This window comes from Schistocerca cancellata, chromosome 10 (genome assembly GCF_023864275.1).
Source record: "Schistocerca cancellata isolate TAMUIC-IGC-003103 chromosome 10, iqSchCanc2.1, whole genome shotgun sequence".
Classification (NCBI taxonomy): domain Eukaryota; kingdom Metazoa; phylum Arthropoda; class Insecta; order Orthoptera; family Acrididae; genus Schistocerca; species Schistocerca cancellata.
The window spans coordinates 61,895,156-61,918,485 of NC_064635.1; the positions used below are offsets into that span (position 1 = coordinate 61,895,156).

Genomic DNA, 23,330 nt, shown 5'->3' on the forward strand with positions numbered 1-23,330 from the left:
TTCGATTTACTTTTTCTCAGGATGAGAGCAAAATTTACCTTTCATGTGTGGTGGCTTTCCAAGTGTTCTGCCAAGCCAATAACTCAGTTGAACACCTGAATCCCACCATTAGCCAATCCCACTAAGAAATCCAGAGATGTCATCCTTGGTCAAAACCAAATATTCTAAATTTATTCCACAATTTCAACATCACACTCTGTCTGATTGTAACCTAGTTTTCAGCCCCTCATTTTTCTTTTAAGTTGCTGTTATTATATTCCAATGAGGATTCCATGGTCACAGTATGAGTTATTGCAGAATAACTTATTTCTGAATTTTCTTAACAGAGTACTGGTTGAACAAAAGAAGGTGTAAAGAAATAATCATGGAGGCCTTTATTGATAAATTATAACTACTATTTAAGTGAACAAGCCAAAACTTTGAGGCTTTATTGCTGTGTTCACAAAAGATCATTTATTATACATTCCAACCAACAAGTCAGTGTAGCAAGATCAACTTCATAACTGATCTGGAGTGCTGTCATTTGTTCTCCTTCCAGAAGCTCAGGTCCACAACTGGTAGTTCATTGCAGTCAACCACCTTATTTCTGGAAAAGTAAAGAACATTTCAAAGAAACTACCAGAAGCTATATACTCATTTAATATCAGTGGTTACATCTATTAAGAAATAACTACAATAAGACAAGGAGCAATAATAATCTACATTTCACAATTTCTTCACTTCTTCAATTGGCTTGACTTGGACATCAGAGGAAACACAGAAATGATTACAATTTATTAAAATATTTAACACATGCCTATTATGTTTAACATCTTGATTATACACCAAAATTTTCCTTCAATATGCACTGTCAAGTTGTTCATCAAGGCTGACAGTGCCAAAAACTGCCAGTCTTAGACAGTTTTGTATGTGAACAGCTTAAAATTCATTCTTTACTCTGGTACTCAGTGATTTCTGTCTGTAACTCCCACTTTTTCGACAAAGGCTCCCCACCAAATAATGTGCATTGGCAGCAGCATATTACATTTTTAACTTCACAGCTACATAACCAATCACTTTTTTTATGAACATCTACTTTAAGTACTCTGATAAGCCGTCAGTTTCCAGTATTATTTTGCACAATAAGAGTCATTCAAGTCTCACTGCAGTAAGCTTCTCCTCACCAGAGAAATGGGAAAAGTTTGCACTTCGTAAATTGTAAATGGAATTCATTTTCTCTCACACTCCACAACCTATAACCTGTTCAATTCAGTTCAATTCCTTATCATCCATTTTGTTATATACATTATATTAAGTGAAATAACATTTTCTTAATTACACTTTACACATTTTGTCTTGTTTTTACATGCAAGATGGAAAAAAGGTTTATACTAAAAAAATCCATTTACAGAAATACCATTTTCTTAATTACACTTTAAGGGTTTCTTAATTACACTTTACATATTTTGTCTTCTTTTTACATGCAAGTTGAAAAAAAAAAAGTTTGTACAAAAATATCAAAAGATGAGCACTATCCGTTTAGGCAGCAATGAAATTCATCAACATTATTAAAACTTTGACCTAATAGTAACCTCTAATTCTTTTTTAAATATATGTAAGTTTTTTATATTTTTTATTTTATATGTCACAAGCTAGTTCTCCCTGTCCAGAATGTACCAGCTACAGTATCAAGAACTAAAAAAGTCAATCACCTTGAAACACCTTAACATTTTTACACATAGTTCTTAGAAATAATATTCATAAACATGATAAACATAAACATTACAGCTGCAGTAACACCAACAATTGCAGTATTCTAGCCACTTTCCCAGTTGTCACAATGTTAGCATTAAATCTAAGCTTTGTTTATGACTGAAAAAAATATAAAATGCACTTATGCTGATGAGAAAACTTCCCTACAAATTTCTGCCCTCAAAACAAATTTGTGAATGAAACAATGGTATTCTGATTGCTGTTGAAATATCAATTTTGGTAATAATGTGAGTGATGCAATGGTGCACCCTAGTGGCTTGGGTACCTAACAAATTAACATTGCAAGAGAAGAAAAAGCTGGAAGTGTACTCCCTAGAGTGGTGCTACCCCATGGGGCATCTGGAGCTGTTTATAGTCAGAGAGTTTCCACTCTGACTGCAGCACCCTGCGATATCACTGGGAAGCATGCCATCTGGTGCTATGGGCAAGCTCATTTCAACCCAAAGTAGAATAGGCCGCACCATGTGCCAGGAAGTTGTTGTAGGAGTGCAAAACCCCTCAGTTTGCTTTTTTGAGAGCAGCAATGTTTTTGGGCCAATTATGAGGCAATAGAATGTTTCACAACAAAGGAAAGTGGGTTGTAACACATCTAATGGTATATCTTGGGCTTCCTAAAAAAAAGTGTAAGAAAAGGGACCATATTAAGTGTAAAGCTACTTTGTTCTTTACATGATACTGTCAAAATGTACTAAATGCTTTACAAAAAACAAAGTACTTATCATACCAAAACAATGTAATTGGCTAACTTTTTTTTCTTCTGAGCTGTTTGTAGCTTGTGCCTTTCAGTATGACTTATGGGTAATGTCATAGCAGCATTTTTACACCACCCTCACCTCATACAACAAAGGAAACCTTACTCAAATCCATAAAAAGTGGAAAAAATGTGAATTTCAGTGGGATGTTCATTCAGTGTGGATAGCTAAAATATTTTTCACATGCTACCACAAAGCATCTTTAGGCATCATGAAAGTGAAAACTTAGTGAAAAAACATACAACACATAATGTCACTCTCATTTTCATAGTGTTGTAAATAATTATGATCCACACAGGATAGCAGCACTTTTGTGTTTCAAGTAGCCTATGAATAAACAAATGAAAAATAAACAAACATGAAAAAATTATGAAATTACTTACGTATTGGAAACTTTTTTGAAACTATTGTGTGGTATTCTTGTCACGTGATCAGAGTTGTCGCAGACAATTCTTGAAATTGTTGCCTTTTTTATTTCATTGATCTGATCTGTAAATAAATACAACAAAAATAAATATAATAAACTGCTGTTTTTAATTAGCTGAACATGGCACTGGATGATTTAAATGCCATATATTTCTTGTTTATTCCCTTTTATGTTTATCCTCACAAATGTAATTATAAAATTAAGAATCTATCAAACAACTGTATACTTAAAAACAGTACTGAAAATGTATGGGGCCCACATAATACTTGACAACTATTAATTGACAGCAGTGAGATACTCACAGAAAATCTAACCGTGTACAGGGAGAAGACTGGTTTTGTGAGATGGGAGGGTACTGTATTTGAAGCAGTTAATGAGCATCTTAAATCAGCTAAGATATAAATTGGTTTGGCATGCAAATGAGATGAAACTTTTAGTTTGTTCTTTCTATGGGCACCAAACTCAGCTGCAGATGTAAGTGATAACTTGAAAGAAATTCCTGTTATACAGTATTCACACTTTCACATCATTCTATAATAGTTATAAGAGACTTTCCCGAGGGCATGCAGCTTTACTGTATGATTAAATGATGATGGCGTCCTTTTGGGTAAAATATTCCGGAGGTAAATTAGTCCCCCATTTGGATCTCCGGGCGGGGACTACTCAAGAGGATGTCGTTATCAGGAGAAAGAAAACTGGCGTTCTACGGATCGGAGCGTGGAATGTCAGATCACTTAATCGGGCAGGTACGTTAGAAAATTTAAAAAGGGAAATGGATAGGTTAAAGTTAGATATAGTGGGAATTAGTGAAGTTCGGTGGCAGGAGGAACAAGACTTCTGGTCAGGTGCCTACATGGTTATAAACACAAATTTAAATAGGGGTAATGCGGGAGTAGGTTTAATAATGAATAGGAAAATAGGAATACGGGTAAGCTACTACAAACAGCATAGTGAACGCATTATTGTGGCCAAGATAGATACGATCCCACACCTACTACAGTAGTACGAGTTTATATGCCAACTAGCTCTGCAGATAACGAAGAAATTGAAGAAATGTACGATGAAATAAAATAAATTATTCAGATAGTGAAGGGTGCCGAAAATTTAATAGTCATGGGTGACTGGAATTCAGTAGTAGGAAAAGGGAGAGAAGGAAACGTAGTAGGTGAATATGGATTGGGGCTAAGAAATGAAAGAGGAAGCCACCTGGTAGAATTTAGTACAGAGCACAACTTAATCATAGCTAACACTTGGTTTAAGAATCATGAAAGAAGGTTGTATACATGGAAGAACCCTGGAGATACTAAAAGGTATCAGATAGATTATATAATGGTAAGACAGAGATTTAGGAACCAGATTTTAAATTGTAAGACATTTACAGGGGCAGATGTGGACTCTGACCACAATCTACTGGTTATGACCTGTAGATTAAAACTGAAGAAACTGCAAAAAGGTGGGAATTTAAGGAGATGGGACCTGGATAAACTGAAAGAAACAGAGGTTGTACAGAGTTTCAGGGAGAGCATAAAGGAACAATTGACAGGAATGGGGGAAAGAAATACAGTAGAAGAAGAATGGGTAGCTTTGAGGGATGAAGTAGTGAAGGCAGCAGAGGATCAAGTAGGTAAAAAGACGAGGGCTAGAAGAAATCCTTGGGTAACAGAAGAAATATTGAATTTAATTGATGGAAGGAGAAAATATAAAAATACAGTAAATGAAGCAGGCAAAAAGGAATACAAGCATCTCAAAAATGAGATTGACAGGAAGTGCAAAATGGCTAAGCAGGGATGGCTAGAGGACAAATGTAAGGATGTAGAGGCTTATCTCACTAGGGGTAAGATAGATACTGCCTACAGGAAAATTAAAGAGACCTTTGGAGATAAGAGAACCACTTGTATAAACATCAAGAGCTCAGATGGAAACCCAGTTCTAAGCAAAGAAGGGAAAGCAGAAAGGTGGAAGGAGTATATAGTGGGTCTATACAAGGGCGATGTACTTGAGGACAATATTATGGAAATGGAAGAGAATGTAGATGAAGATGAAATGGGAGATACAATACTGCGTGAAGAGTTTGACAGAGCACTGAAAGACCTGATTCGAAACAAGGCCCCTGGAGTAGACAACATTCCATTGGAACTACTGACAGCCTTGGGAGAGCCAGTCCTGACAAAACTCTACCATCTGGTGAGCAAGATGTATGAGACAGGCGAAATACCCTCAGACTTCAAGAAGAATATAATAATTCCAATCCCAAAGAAAGCAGGTGTTGACAGATGTGAAAATTACCGAACAATCAGTTTAATAAGCCACAGCTGCAAAATACTAACATGAATTCTTTACAGACGAATGGAAAAACTAGTAGAAGCTGACCTCGGGGAAGATCAGTTTGGATTCGGTAGAAATACTGGAACACATGAGGCAATACTGACCTTACGACTTATCTTAGAAGAAAGATTAAGGAAAGGCAAATCTATGTTTCTAGCATTTGTAGACTTAGAGAAAGCTTTTGACAGTGTTGACTGGAATACTCTCTTTCAAATTCTAAAGGTGCCAGGGGTGAAATACAGGGAGCGAAAGGCTATTTATAATTTGTACAGAAACCAGATGACAGTTATAAGAGTCGAGGGACATGAAAGGGAAGCAGTGGTTGGGAAGGGAGTAAGACAGGGTTGTAGCCTCTCCCCGATGTTATTCAATCTGTATATTGAGCAAGCAGTAAAGGAAACAAAAGATAAATTCGGAGTAGGTATTAAAATCCATGGAGAAGAAATAAAAACTTTGAGGTTCGCCGATGACATTGTAATTCTGTCAGAGACAGCAAAGGACTTGGAAGAGCAGTTGAATGGAATGGATAGCGTCTTGAAAGAAGGATATAAGATGAACATCAACAAAAGCAAAATGAGGATAATGGAATGTAGTCGAATTAAGTCGGGTGATGCTGAGGGAATTATATTAGGAAATGAGAAAGTAGTAAAGGAGTTTTGCTATTTGGGGAGCAAAATAACTGATGATGGTCGATGTAGAGAGGATATAAAATGTAGACTGGCAATGGCAAGGAAATTGTTTCTGAGGAAGAGAAATTTGTTAACATCGAGTATAGATTTAAGTGTCCGGAAGTCATTTCTGAAAGTATTTGTATGGAGTGTAGCCATGTATGGAAGTGAAACATGGACGATAAATAGTTTGGACAAGAAGAGAATAGAAGCTTTCAAAATGTGGTGCTACAGAATAATGCTGAAGATTAGATGGGTAGATCACATAGCTAATGAGGAACTATTGAATAGGATTGGGGAGAAGAGAAGTTTGTGGCACAACTTGACTAGAAGAAGGGATCGGTTGGTAGGACATGTTCTGAGGCATCAAGGGATCACCAATTTAGTATTGGAGGGCAGCGTGGAGGGTAAAAATCATAGAGGGAGACCAAGAGATGAATACACTAAGCAGATTCAGAAGGATGTAGGTTGCAGTAGATACTGGGAGATGAAGAAGCTTGCACAGGATAGAGTAGCATAGAGAGCTGCATCAAACCAGTCTCAGGACTGAAGACCACAACAACAACAACAAAAATCACCCCACAATTGGTTGTGAAAAGAACAGTTTCATAAGTTGCGAATTATTGAGGTATTCCTATAAAATGATTATAGAAGTTCTGTTTGGAAGTTACCTGGAACAGACAGTTGAGCACCATACCTCTGGTAGAAATATATAAGATTTGTTGATAACAGGCAGACTTGATATTTTTTAAGCTGTTAACACAGAGACTGCAGCCAATACAGTTCAAAAAAAGCAGAGAAGTTCACATTTTCAATAAAGTTAACAAAGAGGTTACCCTATTTATCAAGCAAACATAAGAGATTTTATTCTAACAGTATACCTCAGAAAACTGTGGTTCAATTTCAAACAAATAGTCAATCAAACTTTAGAAAAATGTGTACACTGCATAGTAATTAAATGTGGTAGTTATCCAGATTGGTATACAGAGAGTATTAGAAAGCTTATAAAAAACAGCCCATGCTGTTCAATAGGTACAAAAGAAAGTACAAATCTGCAGATAGGCTGATATTAATTAAAACACATTTAGCTACTGGAAGCAAAACATATGAATGCTCCAATAAGGACTGTAGCAAAATATTTTCAGAAGATCCACTGCAAAATGCAAGATATTTTGGCACATGTTGTAGCTGTCAGTGACACAAAAACCATTGTGCAGATGCTTATGGATAGTACATGAACCAAAACAGAAAATAACAAAATGAAACCAAAATGTTGGATACAATTTTCAGAGTTACATTTCAAAGAAAAATGCAGAAATATTGCCATCATTCAGAAGCCACACTGTTGCAAACAAGTCATAATAATCAGCACTACTGTTGTTGAAAAGCAGCTTTAGTTGCTTTGCTCACTAAGGCTCCAGGGCTTAAAGGAGTCATTGTCAAGTTCTACAATGGATTTGTCTATGAATTAGCTCTCTCTTGATGATAATTGACTGCAGAACACTCCATTGGCTGATTTGGGGGAGGGGACCAAACACAGAGGTCATTGATCCCTTCAGATGAGGGAAGGTTGGGGAAGGAAATCAGCTGTTCCCTTTCAAAGGAACCTCCCAGCATTTGCCTGAAGTGTTTTAGGGAAATAAAGGAAAGCCTCAACCATGATGGCCGGATGCATATTTGAACTGTTGTCCTCTCAAATGCACTCCAGTGTGCTAACCACAGCACCACCTTGCTTGGTGCAGAGAATTTGAGCAGATATGTACCCCATGTCTGGAAATGAGTACAAGTTGTGCCCATCAGCTAAAGTGAAAATAGAACTGAGACACTGAAATACCACTCTATATCACTTTCATCCCTGTGTTAGGTAATCCTTAAACATACTATGAATTCAAACATTATCACCTACCTGCAACAAAACAATGTTTTCCACAGAAATCAGCATGCATTCTAAAAATGTTGATCATATAAAACTCAACTCATGTTCTAATGTCCCTAGTACCGTAGGTAGAGGAAATGAGGTTTACTCAGTATTACACCAATGTCTTATGCCAATCTAATTTCAGAACAAACTTTGCTCCTATATGTTTCATGTCAAAAACATTTGAAAACATCGATTGCATGAGCCAGAGAATATGCCAACATCATCAACAACCTCTCTGATGGTGATTCAGTGAGTTTTCAGAATGACTTTCTTTGCTTCTTCCACATTGCTATCAGTCATTAATGTGCTACGGTGTTCAGGTGTTCAGGTGTTCTTGACCCTCTTTGAAACATTTAGAACACTCATAAACTCTTGTCTTACTCATAGTAGATTTTTCAAAAGCTGCAGTCAATATTTAATATGTGATGCTGCACTTTATTCCATATTGTAAGCAAAATTTAATGGAAATTCTCTGATCCATCTTCTTTGAAAGTAAAAATTCGCCAAAAATAGTGTAACCTTTTTGATTGCCAACAGTAAACAAAATATTAAAAACACCTGAAAATGCATACATACATCAGGAGCATGTGTATCAATAAGACAAAAGAAATTTGAAAATTGGACATATGAAGCCAGCAAAATGATATTCCTCTTACTTTTTGATAACACTTTGTACGTGTTCTTAGCCTCTCTCATCTGAATATTTACTTTCACGGATTGAAAATTTATGTTAGCTACATGTCAAGTAGTATGGTTTGTTATAAAACTGCGTAACAAGTAATAATGTATTGTAAAAAGAACTCAGTATGTCTATAAGAAAAAATGTTTTCTTTGAAAATTACCACTTTAATCAAGTAAATATCAAACAGCTTATAGCAAGTAAACAGCAGCTGTGAAACCAAACTTCCTTACTAATTTGCTCAATTAAATCTAAATGGTCTAATCATGAACAGCATTAAGCACTTATAGTTTATTGTTAATACAGTCCACCTATAAAGTTCCTATGATGTCTTCACTTATGTAATGTACACTATGTGATCAAAAGTATCCAGACTCATGGCTGAAAATTACTTTTGCTACTTTTACTTTAAATTTATCTGTGGGCATAATATGTGCACTTTTGGGTAATTTGTTAAAAAATGAGGGTCCTAGATACTTATAACTGCAGTGGATCTTTGATAGTCTGGCAAATGGGACAAATGGGACTTCAATTGTATGTCCATTTCTTTTATTATGTGAATGCATGGCCATCCTAAGATCAAAATTATTTTTAAATTTTCTTGGTATATATCAGGCAGTTATAAATATACAAGCCAGGGACTTTCATTATATTTAATTCTTTAAAATGCTACCTGCCTGCATGAGTCTCCCAATGGTAGTCCTATAAGGCATCTGATTTTTTTTTCCATTTAAACACAGTCTTTGAAATCAGGAAGTTTCCCCATAGTATAATCCCATAAGTGAGATGAGAGTGGAAGAAAGCAAAGTATGCATATAGTAGGTCTGCTCTACTAACAGAGCCTCTCAGTTTATGTAACAAGAAGATTACATGTGAGAGGTTTTTGCATTGCATGACTGTGTGAGTTTACCAGTTAAGTTTTTGGCCAATATGAAACCCTAGTAGTTTTGCAGATTTGTTTTCATGTTTGTGAGCATTCGAATTAAATACAATATCTTCTGTCTTATTATTAGTTATCTGTAATGAATTTGCCTGAAACCAGCTTGTGCATCTGTCCATTGCTATTGTTACATTATTCTGTAATTCATCAAAGCTGTTTCCCTGAGTAATTAGCATTGTATTGTTTGCATACAGTGCTGTTTCACAAGGTAATGAAGAAGGCAAATCATTTATGTAGACAACAAAAAGAAAAGGTCCAAATATGGAGCCATGTGGTACTCCTTTGGTAACTTGCAAGAATTGGTTGGTTGTTTTGGGGAAGGAGACTAGACAACGAGGTCATCGGTCTCATCGGATTAGGGAAGGACGGGGAAGGAAGTCGGCCGTGCCCTTTGAAATAACTTGCAAGAATCTGGATCTTTTTTCATTTATAGCCACTGTTTGTTTTCTATTGCATAAGAAAGATTGTAATAGTTGGCAAGTGCTCTCACCTATTCTGTAATACTGTAGCTTTCTTATAATAGTATTGTGGGATACAGTATCAGATGCTTTCTTAAGGTCCAAAAGTCTTGCACTAATTATGGATTTATTCTCAAAGGAGTCGTATACTTTAGTGACATTGCTCTCTGCTGCCTTCACAGTTGAGAGACTAGTTCTCAACCCATACTGTGTGGAACATTGCAGTTTATTATTCGACTCAAAATACTGGGTCATTTGCTGGTGGACACAGTACTCTATTATTTTTGAAATTATGGAACTAGCGAGAGGGGTTGGTAATTGTCAGGTAAATCTTTATCACCTTTCTTATACACAGGTATGACAACAGAAATTTTTAAACTATCTGGGTAAACACCTTCATTTTATATCTCATTTATTACCCTTGTTAAGGGGATTATTATTTCTTCTCTTATATTTTTATAACATAATTAGATAAACCATAGTAGTCTTCAGCTCTGGAGTTACTGAGCTTGGCTATTGATTCACTGACCTGTCTAGGAGTTACTAATGCCCATTCAAATTTATCACTCAGCTTTCTGTGTATTGTAGGTAGCAGCGCTTCTGCCTTTCTCACGTCTTCCTCTATCTTAACATCAGAGACAGGATTGGCAAAATGTGCATTTAATATAAGTGGAGGAATTTGTATACTGTTTTCTTTCTTTTGGCAGTTTTCTTTCTAGGTGATGAGTTACCCCAGAAAATTATTTGATAAGACATTATCGAGAGTAAATGCACAAAATATGTCGGGAGCATGATTTGTTTGTTTCTGAGCAAAAGTCCATCAAGATCAAATGCAACTGAATTTAATTGTTTGAGCAACCACTAATATAATTGTTCCAGCTCATGTTTTCATCAATTTAAGTTTTCATCAATATGTACACCAAAAAATTTGTAGCATTCTACTGTCTTTACTGACCTCTGTTAGTGTGCTATGTATGATCCTATTGGTACAGAACATGATATTATGTGTTTCCTAGAAATTAAGGGAGAGTCCATCTTCAGAGAATCACTTCATAATTCTTTGATGAACAGTACTAACTATCTATTCTCTTTATTCCTCTCTGATGGGATTTATTACAATATAACACAAAAAATATGCCACCATTGCTAAACATGAAAAAAAACTGGAGTAACCAAATGAATTAACTGTACTGTCAATTAAGATTGCAATATAATATGAATACAATTGAGAGCAATAAAAGGATATAAGTTTATTTTGTACTTTTAAAGTGATACCTCATGTAAGGAGTATTTTGAACAATACCAATGGACATAAAGTAATGCCTACCCATAGAAAGGAAATAAGAACCGATTTTAGAAATGATTACAAGAAACTAAGGAAACAAAATAAAATAAGAAAAAAATTATCCAGTACCTGATGTGAATGGGTAAGGAGATCCGCCATAATCATAGAAAAATCGGTCTCCACATTTCCAGCGTTTGAATTGCTCCACAAGTATAGTTTCCCTTACATTCAGTGTATTTTCATTCCTCTTGTCCAACATCACCATGATGAGGTCCACATCATCAGGATGTTCATAAAAGTGCCCCAAAGCTGTGGCATCCTGAAAAAAATTAATAAATAAAAGCTATTATAAACATCTCAGAAACATAGTCATAAAATACTTTGTTCCCGTGTAGGAGTAAAATCGTTTACAAATTTCTTACCCTGCAACTTACCCCAAAACAACAGTGGAAAATCCAGGACAAAATGAGGACAGTGTAATGAAAAGGCTGTATTGCTACTCAGCATACAGAGGAGATGTTGATTCACAGATAGGTACAACAAGAAGGCTGCTATACCTTGGATCTTTTGGCCAAAATGCCTTCTTCTAAAGTAGAAGCACAAGACACACAACAGTGGCAATGTAAATGTGTGTGTTGTGCTTCTACTTTAGAAGAAGGCCTTTTGGGCAAAAGCTCCAATGTATAGCAGTCTTCTTCTTGTGGTAGCCTGTAGCTCATTGTCTTCTCTACTTGATGAGCAGCTGTCTATTCTCTTCATAATATTACAATAAAACAAATATTTTGTAAGCTTATTCAAAAAGTTACATGAGAATTGATTTTCATAATATATGTTTGTGGATTAAAGTTTGAATGCATTGCATGTGGACTACTGGAAGAAGAAATGATGACTCGTTACATAAGTACCAACCAGACATCACCTCTTTGCTTCACCGAGAGATGATGAGACTAGTAACAAAAACTTGACATGGTCATACTAATCTGAAAACTAGCAAAAGTTGTCTTAGTTACTGAGAAAAGCATCATAATAATGTTGAGTGTGATTTACCTAAATATTCTGGTTTCCTCATTCTTGTCCAGACCTACCTGTTTTTTCATCTGCAGTGTCCTGTTTACTGACGTGGTAATCACTAATCTTATCTCCTTTGCAAAACTTCAACTCTCCGGAGAAGGCAATGTATTTAATTGTCAATTTTCTTGCATTGCCTGTATTTTGTGATGTTTTATTTTTAATATATCATTAACACTATGACACTTTAAAAAAAAAAAACTCCATACAGAGGAGAGCTCTGTTGCCAGTCTCACAGCATTTGCATCTACTTAATTTTCAGCACTGACTTTACTTATTAGTACAATGACACACCTATTTGGGCAAGCAATTTTGATGGCTGCACGTCAAGGATAAGGGGTTACCTATATCTTAAGGTTGCATTTTGTCCATACTCTATCTGTATAAAGAAAGAATTTTAGATAAATGATTACTAAAGAGCATTTTAACAGTGCAATGTGATGATTTTGACATTAGGTTGGCATGATGACTATACTTAATCTAATGATGCAATGTTTAACAATTTCCAACAAACAAGAATGTGGAATAGCCAATGTACAAACCTCATACGGCATAAGATCACTGAAGTCTTCAAATTTCTCAGCGCGGGGTAGCCCAATTAATTCCCGATAATCATTGTAGCTTCCCAAGCCAGAATCTCTTCCTCTTAATATATCAAATGTAGAGAGATCTTGGCCATATTCCCCATCTCCTTTGAATAGGTTCCTGTCAAGCTGAAATTGTTTACATTATATTAATTATAGCTGTCATGTATCATTAATATATGCAAATTAGTAACACATAAAGTTTAGTAATAAATTTGGATTTTTAAAATCTGTCACAAACAGCATTTTATTTGTTCAAATTTAAATTTATTCATGTGTTCAAAAAACTCTTTGTAGAAAAGCCAGAATGTTTTACTGGAAAGTTTCACACCACACAAAAAATTTTTCAATTAACATAGCAGCAGATAAAGCTCCTATTCCTTATGTTCCAAATACAACAAATTTTGCTGACATTTATTTCAACTTCCACTTGTCTTTGTCTATGGTCTATTGCACTAATTACAACAAATATTTGTTCCTCTTATGAAACAATAAACATTATAGCATACAAAACAAAGACACAGTGGCTGCACCACTACTATATGTTCCAAATAATTTACTTTTTACTATAAGTTAATCAATTATTTGACATGGTTTTCATGTAGTAACCCATTAGTAAATATGTCTTCCCTCAAAGAGATGGGCAAGCAGCATATTTGTTGGTAAGAGTATGTGTCAGTTGACAGGAAACAAAGAATTTTGACTATATACTTTCGTTACATCAATAAGATGTTATATAGCATTGATAAATTAACCCACAGATTAATAATTCATAATTTGCAATGTAGTGCTCATTTGTATCAATAAGAGGATTTTCATCATGTTAAGAATAATAGTGTCCATATATTTTTCTAAATTTCTGACTAGCAACGTTTTCATACCATTAATTAAAAATATTAGTTCTTGTAATTAATCAAAAACTGTAACATTCAACCTATCCACTTTTCAGAGCATAACGTGTTTTCAGAATAACAGTTTGTTCTTACACTCATCTGTAAGTAGTTGGATGTCACCCAAAATTGGCACTCCATGGTTTGAAAGTACAGAAGTAACATCTGTGATGGATGCACTCTTGATGTTGACTCAAAGCACAATTATAAATGTTCTTTACATGAAAATATGTGCATTTACAACCACAAAAATCACTAACATTAAAGTGTAAGGACTATCTAGTGATTAAAAATTTTGACTTAATTGTGCTTTGATCAACAAGTACTGTGGAATGTTATTGTTGTTGAACTAGTGCTTGTTGAACATTGTGGATCTAATTACAAACTGACTTAAATGAACTATCACAGTATAATTAAATGTGATGAATTACTGAAGAACAATGCTAATTATGAACTGTGTCTGTTTATATAAATGTGATCACTGTTTTTGTTCAACAGTAGGACTTAAAACTCCCCACTGGACAGTAGTTGTTATGCATTGTGGTTTCTGACATGGATATGGGTACTAATAATGTTTTATAGAAGATAAACTGGTCACCTCACACAGTAACTGAACTGAATGTGTTAGTGTCATCTAAATTATGGTGTCCTGTACATCAACAAACCAGAACCATCCCACATTCAAGCAGATTTTTAACCTGGTGGTGATCAAGACGGGTGCAATCAAGGACAAGACTCCGATATTCATGTCAGTTCCATTGCATATAGACTGAGCTATCCAAGCAAGATTCATGACCCACTCTCACAGCTTTACATCTTCCAGTACCTCATATCCTATGTAACTTCAGAGGTTTCCAGTTTGAGTCCTGTTTCAGAAAACAGTTTTAATCTGCCAGGATGTTTCAGATCAGTGGACAATACCCTGCAGAGTGAAAATTCAGTTTGGAAGAAAAAAAGATTTACATATTGCCCTCCTGACAGCCAAGTATTTTTTATTCAACTTCTTCCTCTCTATAGTACTACGTGTTGTTTTACATTTATTCTGCAGTAGTGTCTATTTCATTATATCATTCTATACAGAGGCTCTATACCACAATTTATAGTATATTATTGTGATGCAATACTATGGTCTCTTTGTATGTTTGGTAATAACTGTTGCTGAAACTGTCTCTGGGTCACTGATACCAGTTTCATTGAAGACATTCTCAAAAAGGTCAGGCCTGTTTGTTGCTATTAGACCCATTATATTTTCATCATGAGTGGCTTCTGAACAACCTGTTCTAAGTAGTTATAACATTCCACAGGATGTCTTGTCATTCCCATAACTTACGAGACTGTAATTTTCCCATTTGCTGATTAAAATTTCCTCCAATGGTGATGGAGTGATTGGGGGAACTTATGTACTAATGAATTTAGGTTTTCTCTAAACTTTTCAGTTACATCTGGAGGTGACTGATTTCTCAGTGGATGGTCCTGATTTTCCCCTAAAATTTCAGTTATCAATTTTTGGTTTATAATAAGTTTTCTGTGCCTAGTACAGGATGGCATATGAAAAACTGGCCCTGAGTGCAGATTGCTCACCAATAATCCATGAATTGTTGCCCACCATGAACAGATGTAACAACAGATAGATAAACATATAATCATTAGATAATAAAGAAATAACATAGATGCTATGGCAAAGGTCTGCATTTCCTGAACTGATCTTGTCTTTTACATTAGTTTACAGTAGGTCCTGAGAATGACCGCCTCGTGCTTCAGTGAACATTTACGCATGTTCCCACATGTTGCTATACACCTTGCACAACTCTGCCTCATCAATTCTCAAAATTTCATTATGAATATTGTGCTTAAAGTCTTCTAGAAGTATTGGGTTATTAGCACACACTTTTACCTTAACACTGCCCCATGGATAAAAGTAACTAGTGGTTATGTCTGACAAACACGGCAGCCATAATCCTTTGCTGACAGTCTTTTCCTCTGTGAATCTTTCACGAACTCATGAGGTGCACTCACATGAAGTGTGACAGGTCATGCCATCCTGTACAAAACATAGTCACAACAGCTTTGAAACAACAGATGACAATTGGCTCCCAACAATAAGCTTTCTAGAACTTGGGGCCAGTTTTTCATGTGCCACAGTGTACATTGTTAGCTCCAACATTTTGAGGAGCACTTCAAACTCTGGCAATTTTTTAAAATTATTTGGTAGTTAAACACTAGGATTTTAATACTCTTGCCTGTAAGGGGCATTTATTTGGTTTTTGTATTCACTCTTTCAGGTTTCCTACAGTTATCATTATCTGAAATGGATGGAATCTAAAAAAAAACATTATGTGCACTCCACACATAGCCAGCTAGCTACCAGAGTAGCAGCCGCTAACGTGAAGTGCACACCTGACTCATTTAAGGGGACGGTACACTTCTCAGCCCTATGACACTAATTTATGAAGGTGCAGCCTAGCTTGTTGTAGACCTTCACAATACTACAAACTGTGAGTTTTTTTCAAACTATGCCAGCACAACTGGTTTCTTCAACCTTCTCTGCCAGCACTGGGATGATCCAAGTCATCATTTGTTCCATGTGCCACAACCTGAAGTTGATTGCATTGTTTTCCCTTGATAGCTGCCAGAACAGCACCTTCAGCATGTTGGATGCAATCCACAACCTACACACTGAGAGCTCCAGGTGCGCTTTCTTTTCCCTGCACCTACATTCTGTTTCTAAACTTCTCCTTGGTTTCCTTCACTGCTTGTTTCATGTACAAATTAAATAAAAAAGGGGAGAAGCTACAGCTATCTTGGCAAAAACAGTTTTCCTTTCACATGCTACTAGACTCTTTATAACTGCAGTCATGGTTCTGTACAGGTTGTAGAGAACGTTTTGCTCCCTCTATTTTATCTCTGGTAACTTCAGAATTTCAAATGGTGTATTCCAGTCAAGGCTGTCAAAAGATTCTTCCAAATCAACACTTACTACAAATGTTCTCCTCTTCATTCCATTTTTGAAGATTAGTCATAGGGTCAGTATTGCCTAGTGTGTTACTGCATTTCTCCAGAACTAATAAAGCAAAGATATTTCTAATGCTGATTGGAGACAAACTAATCTTGGCTAGCTCCATATGATAAAGACTGCCTGTACTCATACAGTCCTCCCCATTCCAACACTTTTTCAAATACCAAGCTGGCAAAATTCTGCATGAAAGATTTCAGCAGTAGAACGGCATCCCTTGAGGCAGTATTTTAATCCTTCCTTATTTGTGAATGATTTTGCACATCATTCGTCTTCCTTGTCATGTGCAGTTTAGGATTAGAACATTGGGCTTCTCACATCAGTTTTAAATTTTCTGCAGATAAATCTGTGTATGTGTTCTTTCTGATTTTAAACTTTCTCATCAATTTACTTGTCCAGCAAATGAGGGACACAGTAATGTAATGTACTGAGAGCTGCTTATTGCCTAATATTATTGTTATTATATTATTGCCTAATATGATATGCACAACTACTATACATCGGGATACACTTGTTTACTTCATTTTTCATTGTTAATCTTTCAATTTTCATATTGCTTCATAGTATTACATTAATGCTATTCAGTTAAGCTCATTTTTCTGTAAATTTTCTTTTATTTACATTTATTATTCTATAAATGAAATAGTTGACCAGATCAAATAATAACAATGTTACACAAAACACTGGGTTGTTAAAATCACATAAGTAATGTAATTTTTGTATGAAGATGTAAGAGTCTGAAGAACAGTATTTACTGGGAAAATGACCATTCTATTAACATTCTAATTCTTGTGGTTGTGTGTTAAACACCAAATTAAACAAAAAAAAATAAGTTGATGTGTGATGTCTTTTGTGTCTGACATGTCTGACAGAACAGACACAACATATCAATACATACATATCAGTGAGGACAGCCCTAGTTACTTTTGGTACAGCTTCACCATACACTCCAAACCCCTGTAGGACTTGGCGAATGCCATGAGCATCAGAGCTAATTGACTGGGGTGCTGTTTGCATGTGACAGGTGGAGAATTTGAGTCAGATGGGAAGCATGTCTGGATGGCTGAGGCATTTAAGGCAACTGTTGTAGAGAAGTAGAGCATCAGGGTTCGAGTCCCGGTCTGGCACACCATTGATTTATTTCAATGCCTGTAGGTGGCTGATGTCCTGATTTATTGTGTTATATATGGATGATTGCTGCTGTACCACCAGTGGCGTGTCTGACAGAACAGACAACACATATCGTATGAGTATATCATGCAGGTACACCACATCTTTGGAACCCCTGCGAGACTAAGCGAATTCTTTGAGCAGCAGGGCTAATAGAAGGGGGCACTACTTGCCTGTGACAGGTTGAGAATTTGGGTCAGCAAGGAAGCATGTCTGGATGAGTGAGGCAGTTAAGGCAACCATTCTGAAGAAACAGAGCATCTGGATTCAAGTTCCAGTCCAGCAGAAGTTTTCCACTTTCACCATTTATTTGTTTCAGTGCCTGTAGGTAGCTGAATTCATGATTTCCTTTCATACTAAAATAAGTTAAACATGAAAAGCTTGATTGTAATTCTTAATGAAGAGCTAAGTGCTCCCTTAATTGTTTAAACATTTTATAACCGACTTCAACTGTGTCTGCATGACTCAGTTTTTGCTCAGTTTGCTGCAGTTATGTCTCAGTTTTTGTACAGCATTTGCTCAGTCTGATTGTTGCTGAGTGGAGAAGTGAGAAGGAAAGAAACTACAAATAATTTATGGATATCCAGGAGTTATGGTTGTGAGAATATTATTTATAATGATGTAGGAATGGAACATATTGTAAGAGAAAGACCCCACTGCAGCAAATGCAAAGAGTTTGGCAGTTGATTAACAATCATTGACACCCCTGACACATCAATATAAGTGTTTTTAACATTAATGAATTGCCTTTCTGCTTCAAAACTTTGTGTCTTTTGCAGCAGTCCCTGTAAATCAATGAGAAGACTGCTATTACAAGCATTTCACATCTTAATTGTGAGCAGAAACATTACAGAGTCCTATACCAAGCCTCTGTGCTGAGGATGTAGAATTGCCATCTGGAAGCAATAACTCACCCTTATTCACCCTTACTGAATCACCTGTATATCGGACTGTTGCCACCGAAAATTATAGCAATATTTATATGACAGTCCTCACACTTAAGATTTTTTAAAATAACTGTAGGTGTTACATGCACTGCTTAACATTGCAATGATCAGTGGGAATAAATGTTAGTTAAAAATTAAAAATTGTATATTATTCATTTTTGCAAAGGAAATTTTGGGTAATTCTGCTAACATGAAATGGAAGAGTAAATGTAATGAGTTTTGTGAGATGCTAATGACTTTTTTTTTTACAAAAGCTTTATGGCATTATTCACATGATTAAAATTCAATATTGTTAAGAAACAAATAGTTTTGCTGTAAAATTCATTATTATTGGACCACTTAAATGACATTTTTGGTGAAAATATTATTTGGGAACTTTTCAATTATTTGTAATATTTTGCTGAGGTTTGCAATACTAAGTTATCATATTTAATATTTTACTAATATTTAGAGAATTTCATAAATTTTAGGTGGGAAGTCCAGTGTGGATGCAACACTAGTCAAAATATGATTTGTAAAAATGGAAGTTTATAACTTTTAAAGCTTATTAATAAACATTTTTGAAATGAAAAATTATTTGTGCCCTTGTAAAAGTATTATTACATATAAAAGGCATGTAAATGACAAAAAATTATATACAGTAAAATTTGTTAAGCCTTGACTCACGAGGTGTGGTCTCTCAGACTGCAGGAAAATTTTCAACACTCTCCAAGGCCAGTTGAGGGGGAATGCTTCTTACTCCCCCTACCCTCCATAAATTGCCACCCCTATGATGTTTTGTTGCTGGTTGAATTATCACCTTCTGTGTTTATTGTTGAGACTTGTTATTAATAGGTGTTGTAGTCTCCTACTACGCGACTCGTGAACTACTTACCTGTTTTCTTCAGCACAGTACCGTATAGCCCAAAATGTGTTGGCACAAATGTGTCATTTTTAACTTTCCTGAGTTTGATGAAATTGTTAGTCAGTCTATTAAGGAAGGTGTCAGTGATATAGATCGAGAAATAAACAAAAAAGACAATGATTTTACATTAGCCAGTGATCACAGTCCTGCTATCAAAAAAGAGTATCATTCAGAGGAAGAACTTCGGGAAAGCTATAATGGAGATCAGTCTGTTTCTTCAATGAAATATTTAAAGTGTCTGTTAAATTTGAATGTGTTCTGAATGGTGATAAAATGTAGTTCCTAGCAATGAATGTCAATTTGACAGACTTTCTTTTTGTACCTTTTGGTTGGAATTTTTATGTGCTAATTTAAACCCTGGAATTTAGTTTTATTTGGAAATTTATTTGCTACAGAGATTGCATAATTTTTCACAATGTAAAATTCAGTACTCTAACAGTATTTATCTGTACTATTTAAAAGAACCACACAAAATTATGTGCTTACGTGTGATAAATAGTAAAATTCTGCAGGCTTTGTTTAGTGCAATAAAATAAACTAGAAGCATTTACGAAACACTTAAATAATTGTAAAAATAAAAATTATATAGCATAAATTAGAAATTTCAAATGATTTTTACCTTAAATCTTGGTTCAAACATAGGGGTTCCAGAGATCACACCTTGTGGTATACATTACAGAAAAGTCGCCTCGTGAGTTAAGGGTTAATGTATCTGTAGCACCACAAGGTTTTTAGATACCAGCAGTACTGATGTGTAAGTGACCAGTTGGACTGACAGAGTATGTGAAATGATGCATATAGGCCTATTAAGTCTCTGGGCAAATCAAGGGGTGGGGGACTGCATTTGGCAATGTAACAATGAAGTGCTGTGTAATAGAAAATTGAAGTTCAGAAACTCTGTGGTCCACTGGCTGTGCCATGGGACTGAAATTGGAAAATCATAATACAGTACTCAGTGCAAAATTGGACTGTAATCTAAGAAGAGGAAATACTCAGTTTAGTCATAAATGACAGGTGTGGAGTCTGAATCTCAAAGAAATTTGACGAGTACTGAACTTGCTACTAAATGAATATATTTAATAATATTCAGTTAGTGTTTCACAGGAATGTAAATGTAACCATGCCAATCCTGGCCCCTCCCGAACTTCTAAAAAATGAAACCAACCTAATTAAGACATTGTTCTTTAGAGAAGTTAGATTATTAAATTAGGACAAAAAAAATATGAGAGAAAAAATATCAAAATAAAACAAGCATAACACTAATGATTATACAGGTATATGTCAGACTTATAACTGACGGTCTTCAAAGGTGGAACGTTGTTGTCAAATGTACACAATGTTATGTTGATTATAAATAATCACTCATTCTTACAGCACATAGTTAACTTGTTCTATATTAGAAAGTCTTCATGCAGATTTTAAGCTAGCAGTAACAGGTGAACAGCAACTACTAAATATAAATGAAGAGGCATCACCATTTTTCAGAATAATAGCACAAATTGTTTACAACTGTTAAACAATACTTGGCTATTAATTACACTTTCTAACTGCAGCCCCTCCTTATTTACCTTAACTTGTTACTTATCCCTCCTGGTATGATGTATAGAACACGATGAGTAAATAAAGAAGGGAAGGAGGGTGGAAGAAGATTGAGGTGGAGGTTTTACCAGCATGAAAAAAAATCATACAGTTCCCTATTTCTTAGTTTGGATGCTTCTTTTCAAGATATGTGGTGCATGAAAAGAAAACAAAGAGAGGCAAAAGCAATACATTTGTGCATATTTAAAACTACATAATGGATCAATTTAACAAATGAGAACTACTCTACACAGGGAACAAACAATACATGAACAATGGCTCTGCTCAAAGAGACCAGTTTAGTGTTGAGTCAGGCAAAAAATGTGAGCTCAGTAATAAAGTGAAAGTGATGTTTTACAGCTTAAATGTAAATCAGCTGAAGTAACAAGTTCTGACACACATACCTCATAGTCTGTGTATTTATCATCCTTTGCAGTAGGTTGTTGTGCCATACCAAGGGCTATCTGATCCAAATGATCACCCTGAGTGATTATTTCTGGCCTATCCAACCAGTTAGTAATTTTTCGACTTCTAAATGGACATCCTATACCTTTGTACAGCCTGCAAAATGTGGCTCAATTAGTCTGATGTACAAATAAAGAAGTCCATATAACAAAGATGTCCATATAATTTTCAAGTTTTATATGATGCATTCTTTATAAGTAAGAACACACCACAGAGTAATATAAACATAATTCATCATTAGAAGATACATGTAAATAATTATAACATAATAATCCACATGTGTAAGAACAGTCTTTATCCAACTCTCCTTCTAGGAAGCTCAAATATTATTTGATCAGAGATATTGCTTGGAACCAGTTTTGATTTAGGTAATTAAAAGAATGCAGAACGATAGTGGGTCCACTTTTGTTCTTATTATACAAACTGATCTGTCATGTGTAGAAACATGGAAAAATATAGATAGTTCTTAAAATCAAGTATCTTCATCTAAATATTGGCAGTTTTTGCACAATAATTTTTAACTGATACTCCCACACCTATCAGTATTTTATAAGAGATACTTTAATGAATAATCCTAGTAATGATTTATTACTGTTTGATTATTTACCTCAAATTTTGCTTCTATGATTCAGTTCCAACACATTCAACAAATCAACAGGCGAGTACCAACAGGCTTACAATTGAATGAGTGGTATGCATCCACGTGACACAGTGAGTGTACAAAAGCATCTGCCAAGTTTTGTCACAGTTTGTTCACTTGGAATCCCCTAGTGTTCTGAGTATGAAATATTTATTTTAGCATTGTTGCCAAAAAAAAAAAAAAATCCTTAAGCACAAGAGTTAATGCTGGAGGGAGTTGGCACCACATCCACACACAAATCATCTAATTCCCATAAATTCCGGGGTTGAGGACAATGAGCTCTGGCTCCATGTGCAATCACATTCCAGATGTGTTTGATCAGATAAAAATCTGGTGAGTTGGGGGGGAGGTAGGGGGGGGGAGCAGCAATTGGAACTCACCACTGTGGTCTTTGAGTCATTCCATCACACTACTGTCCCTGTGATATGGTGCATTAGCTTACTGAAAAAGGCCACTGCTGTTGGGATACTTGATTGTAATGAAGGGGTGTACATGTCTGCAACCAGTGTACAATACTCCTTGGCCACACGGTGCCTTGCATGAACTCCACTGGACTCACGGATAACCACACGGATGTTCCCCAGAGTGTAATGGAGCCATTGCCAGCTAGTCTCCATCGTGCAGTACAGGTGTCGAGGAGCTGTTCCTCCGGAAGATGACGGGTTTGTGCCCTCCCATCAGCATGATGGAGAATGTAACAAGATTCATCAGATCGTGCAACACTCTACTATTGTGCAAACGTCCAGTGCCAGTAGTCACATGCCAATTTCACTCACAGTTTCCGAAGTCACGGTGTTAACATTGCACACGCACGGGTCATTGGCTGCAGAGGCCCATTGTTAGGAGTGTTTAGTGCACTGTGTG

General features: G+C 35.7%; 1 protein-coding gene across 1 annotated transcript in view; it reads right to left on the reverse strand.

Annotated features, from left to right (window-relative positions):
• Window positions 1–351: 351 nt before the first annotated feature.
• LOC126106593 (peroxidase-like) overlaps window positions 352–23,330 on the reverse strand; it is a 118,275-nt gene continuing 95,296 nt past the window's right edge. The window contains exons 10-14 of the mRNA XM_049912937.1: window positions 21,766–21,922; window positions 12,818–12,988; window positions 11,337–11,526; window positions 2,888–2,993; window positions 352–586 (exon numbers count right to left, since the gene is read on the reverse strand). Coding sequence (XP_049768894.1) covers window positions 520–586; window positions 2,888–2,993; window positions 11,337–11,526; window positions 12,818–12,988; window positions 21,766–21,922 — 691 coding nt within the window. The 3' untranslated portion in view covers window positions 352–519. The remainder of the gene's footprint in view (window positions 587–2,887; window positions 2,994–11,336; window positions 11,527–12,817; window positions 12,989–21,765; window positions 21,923–23,330) is intronic.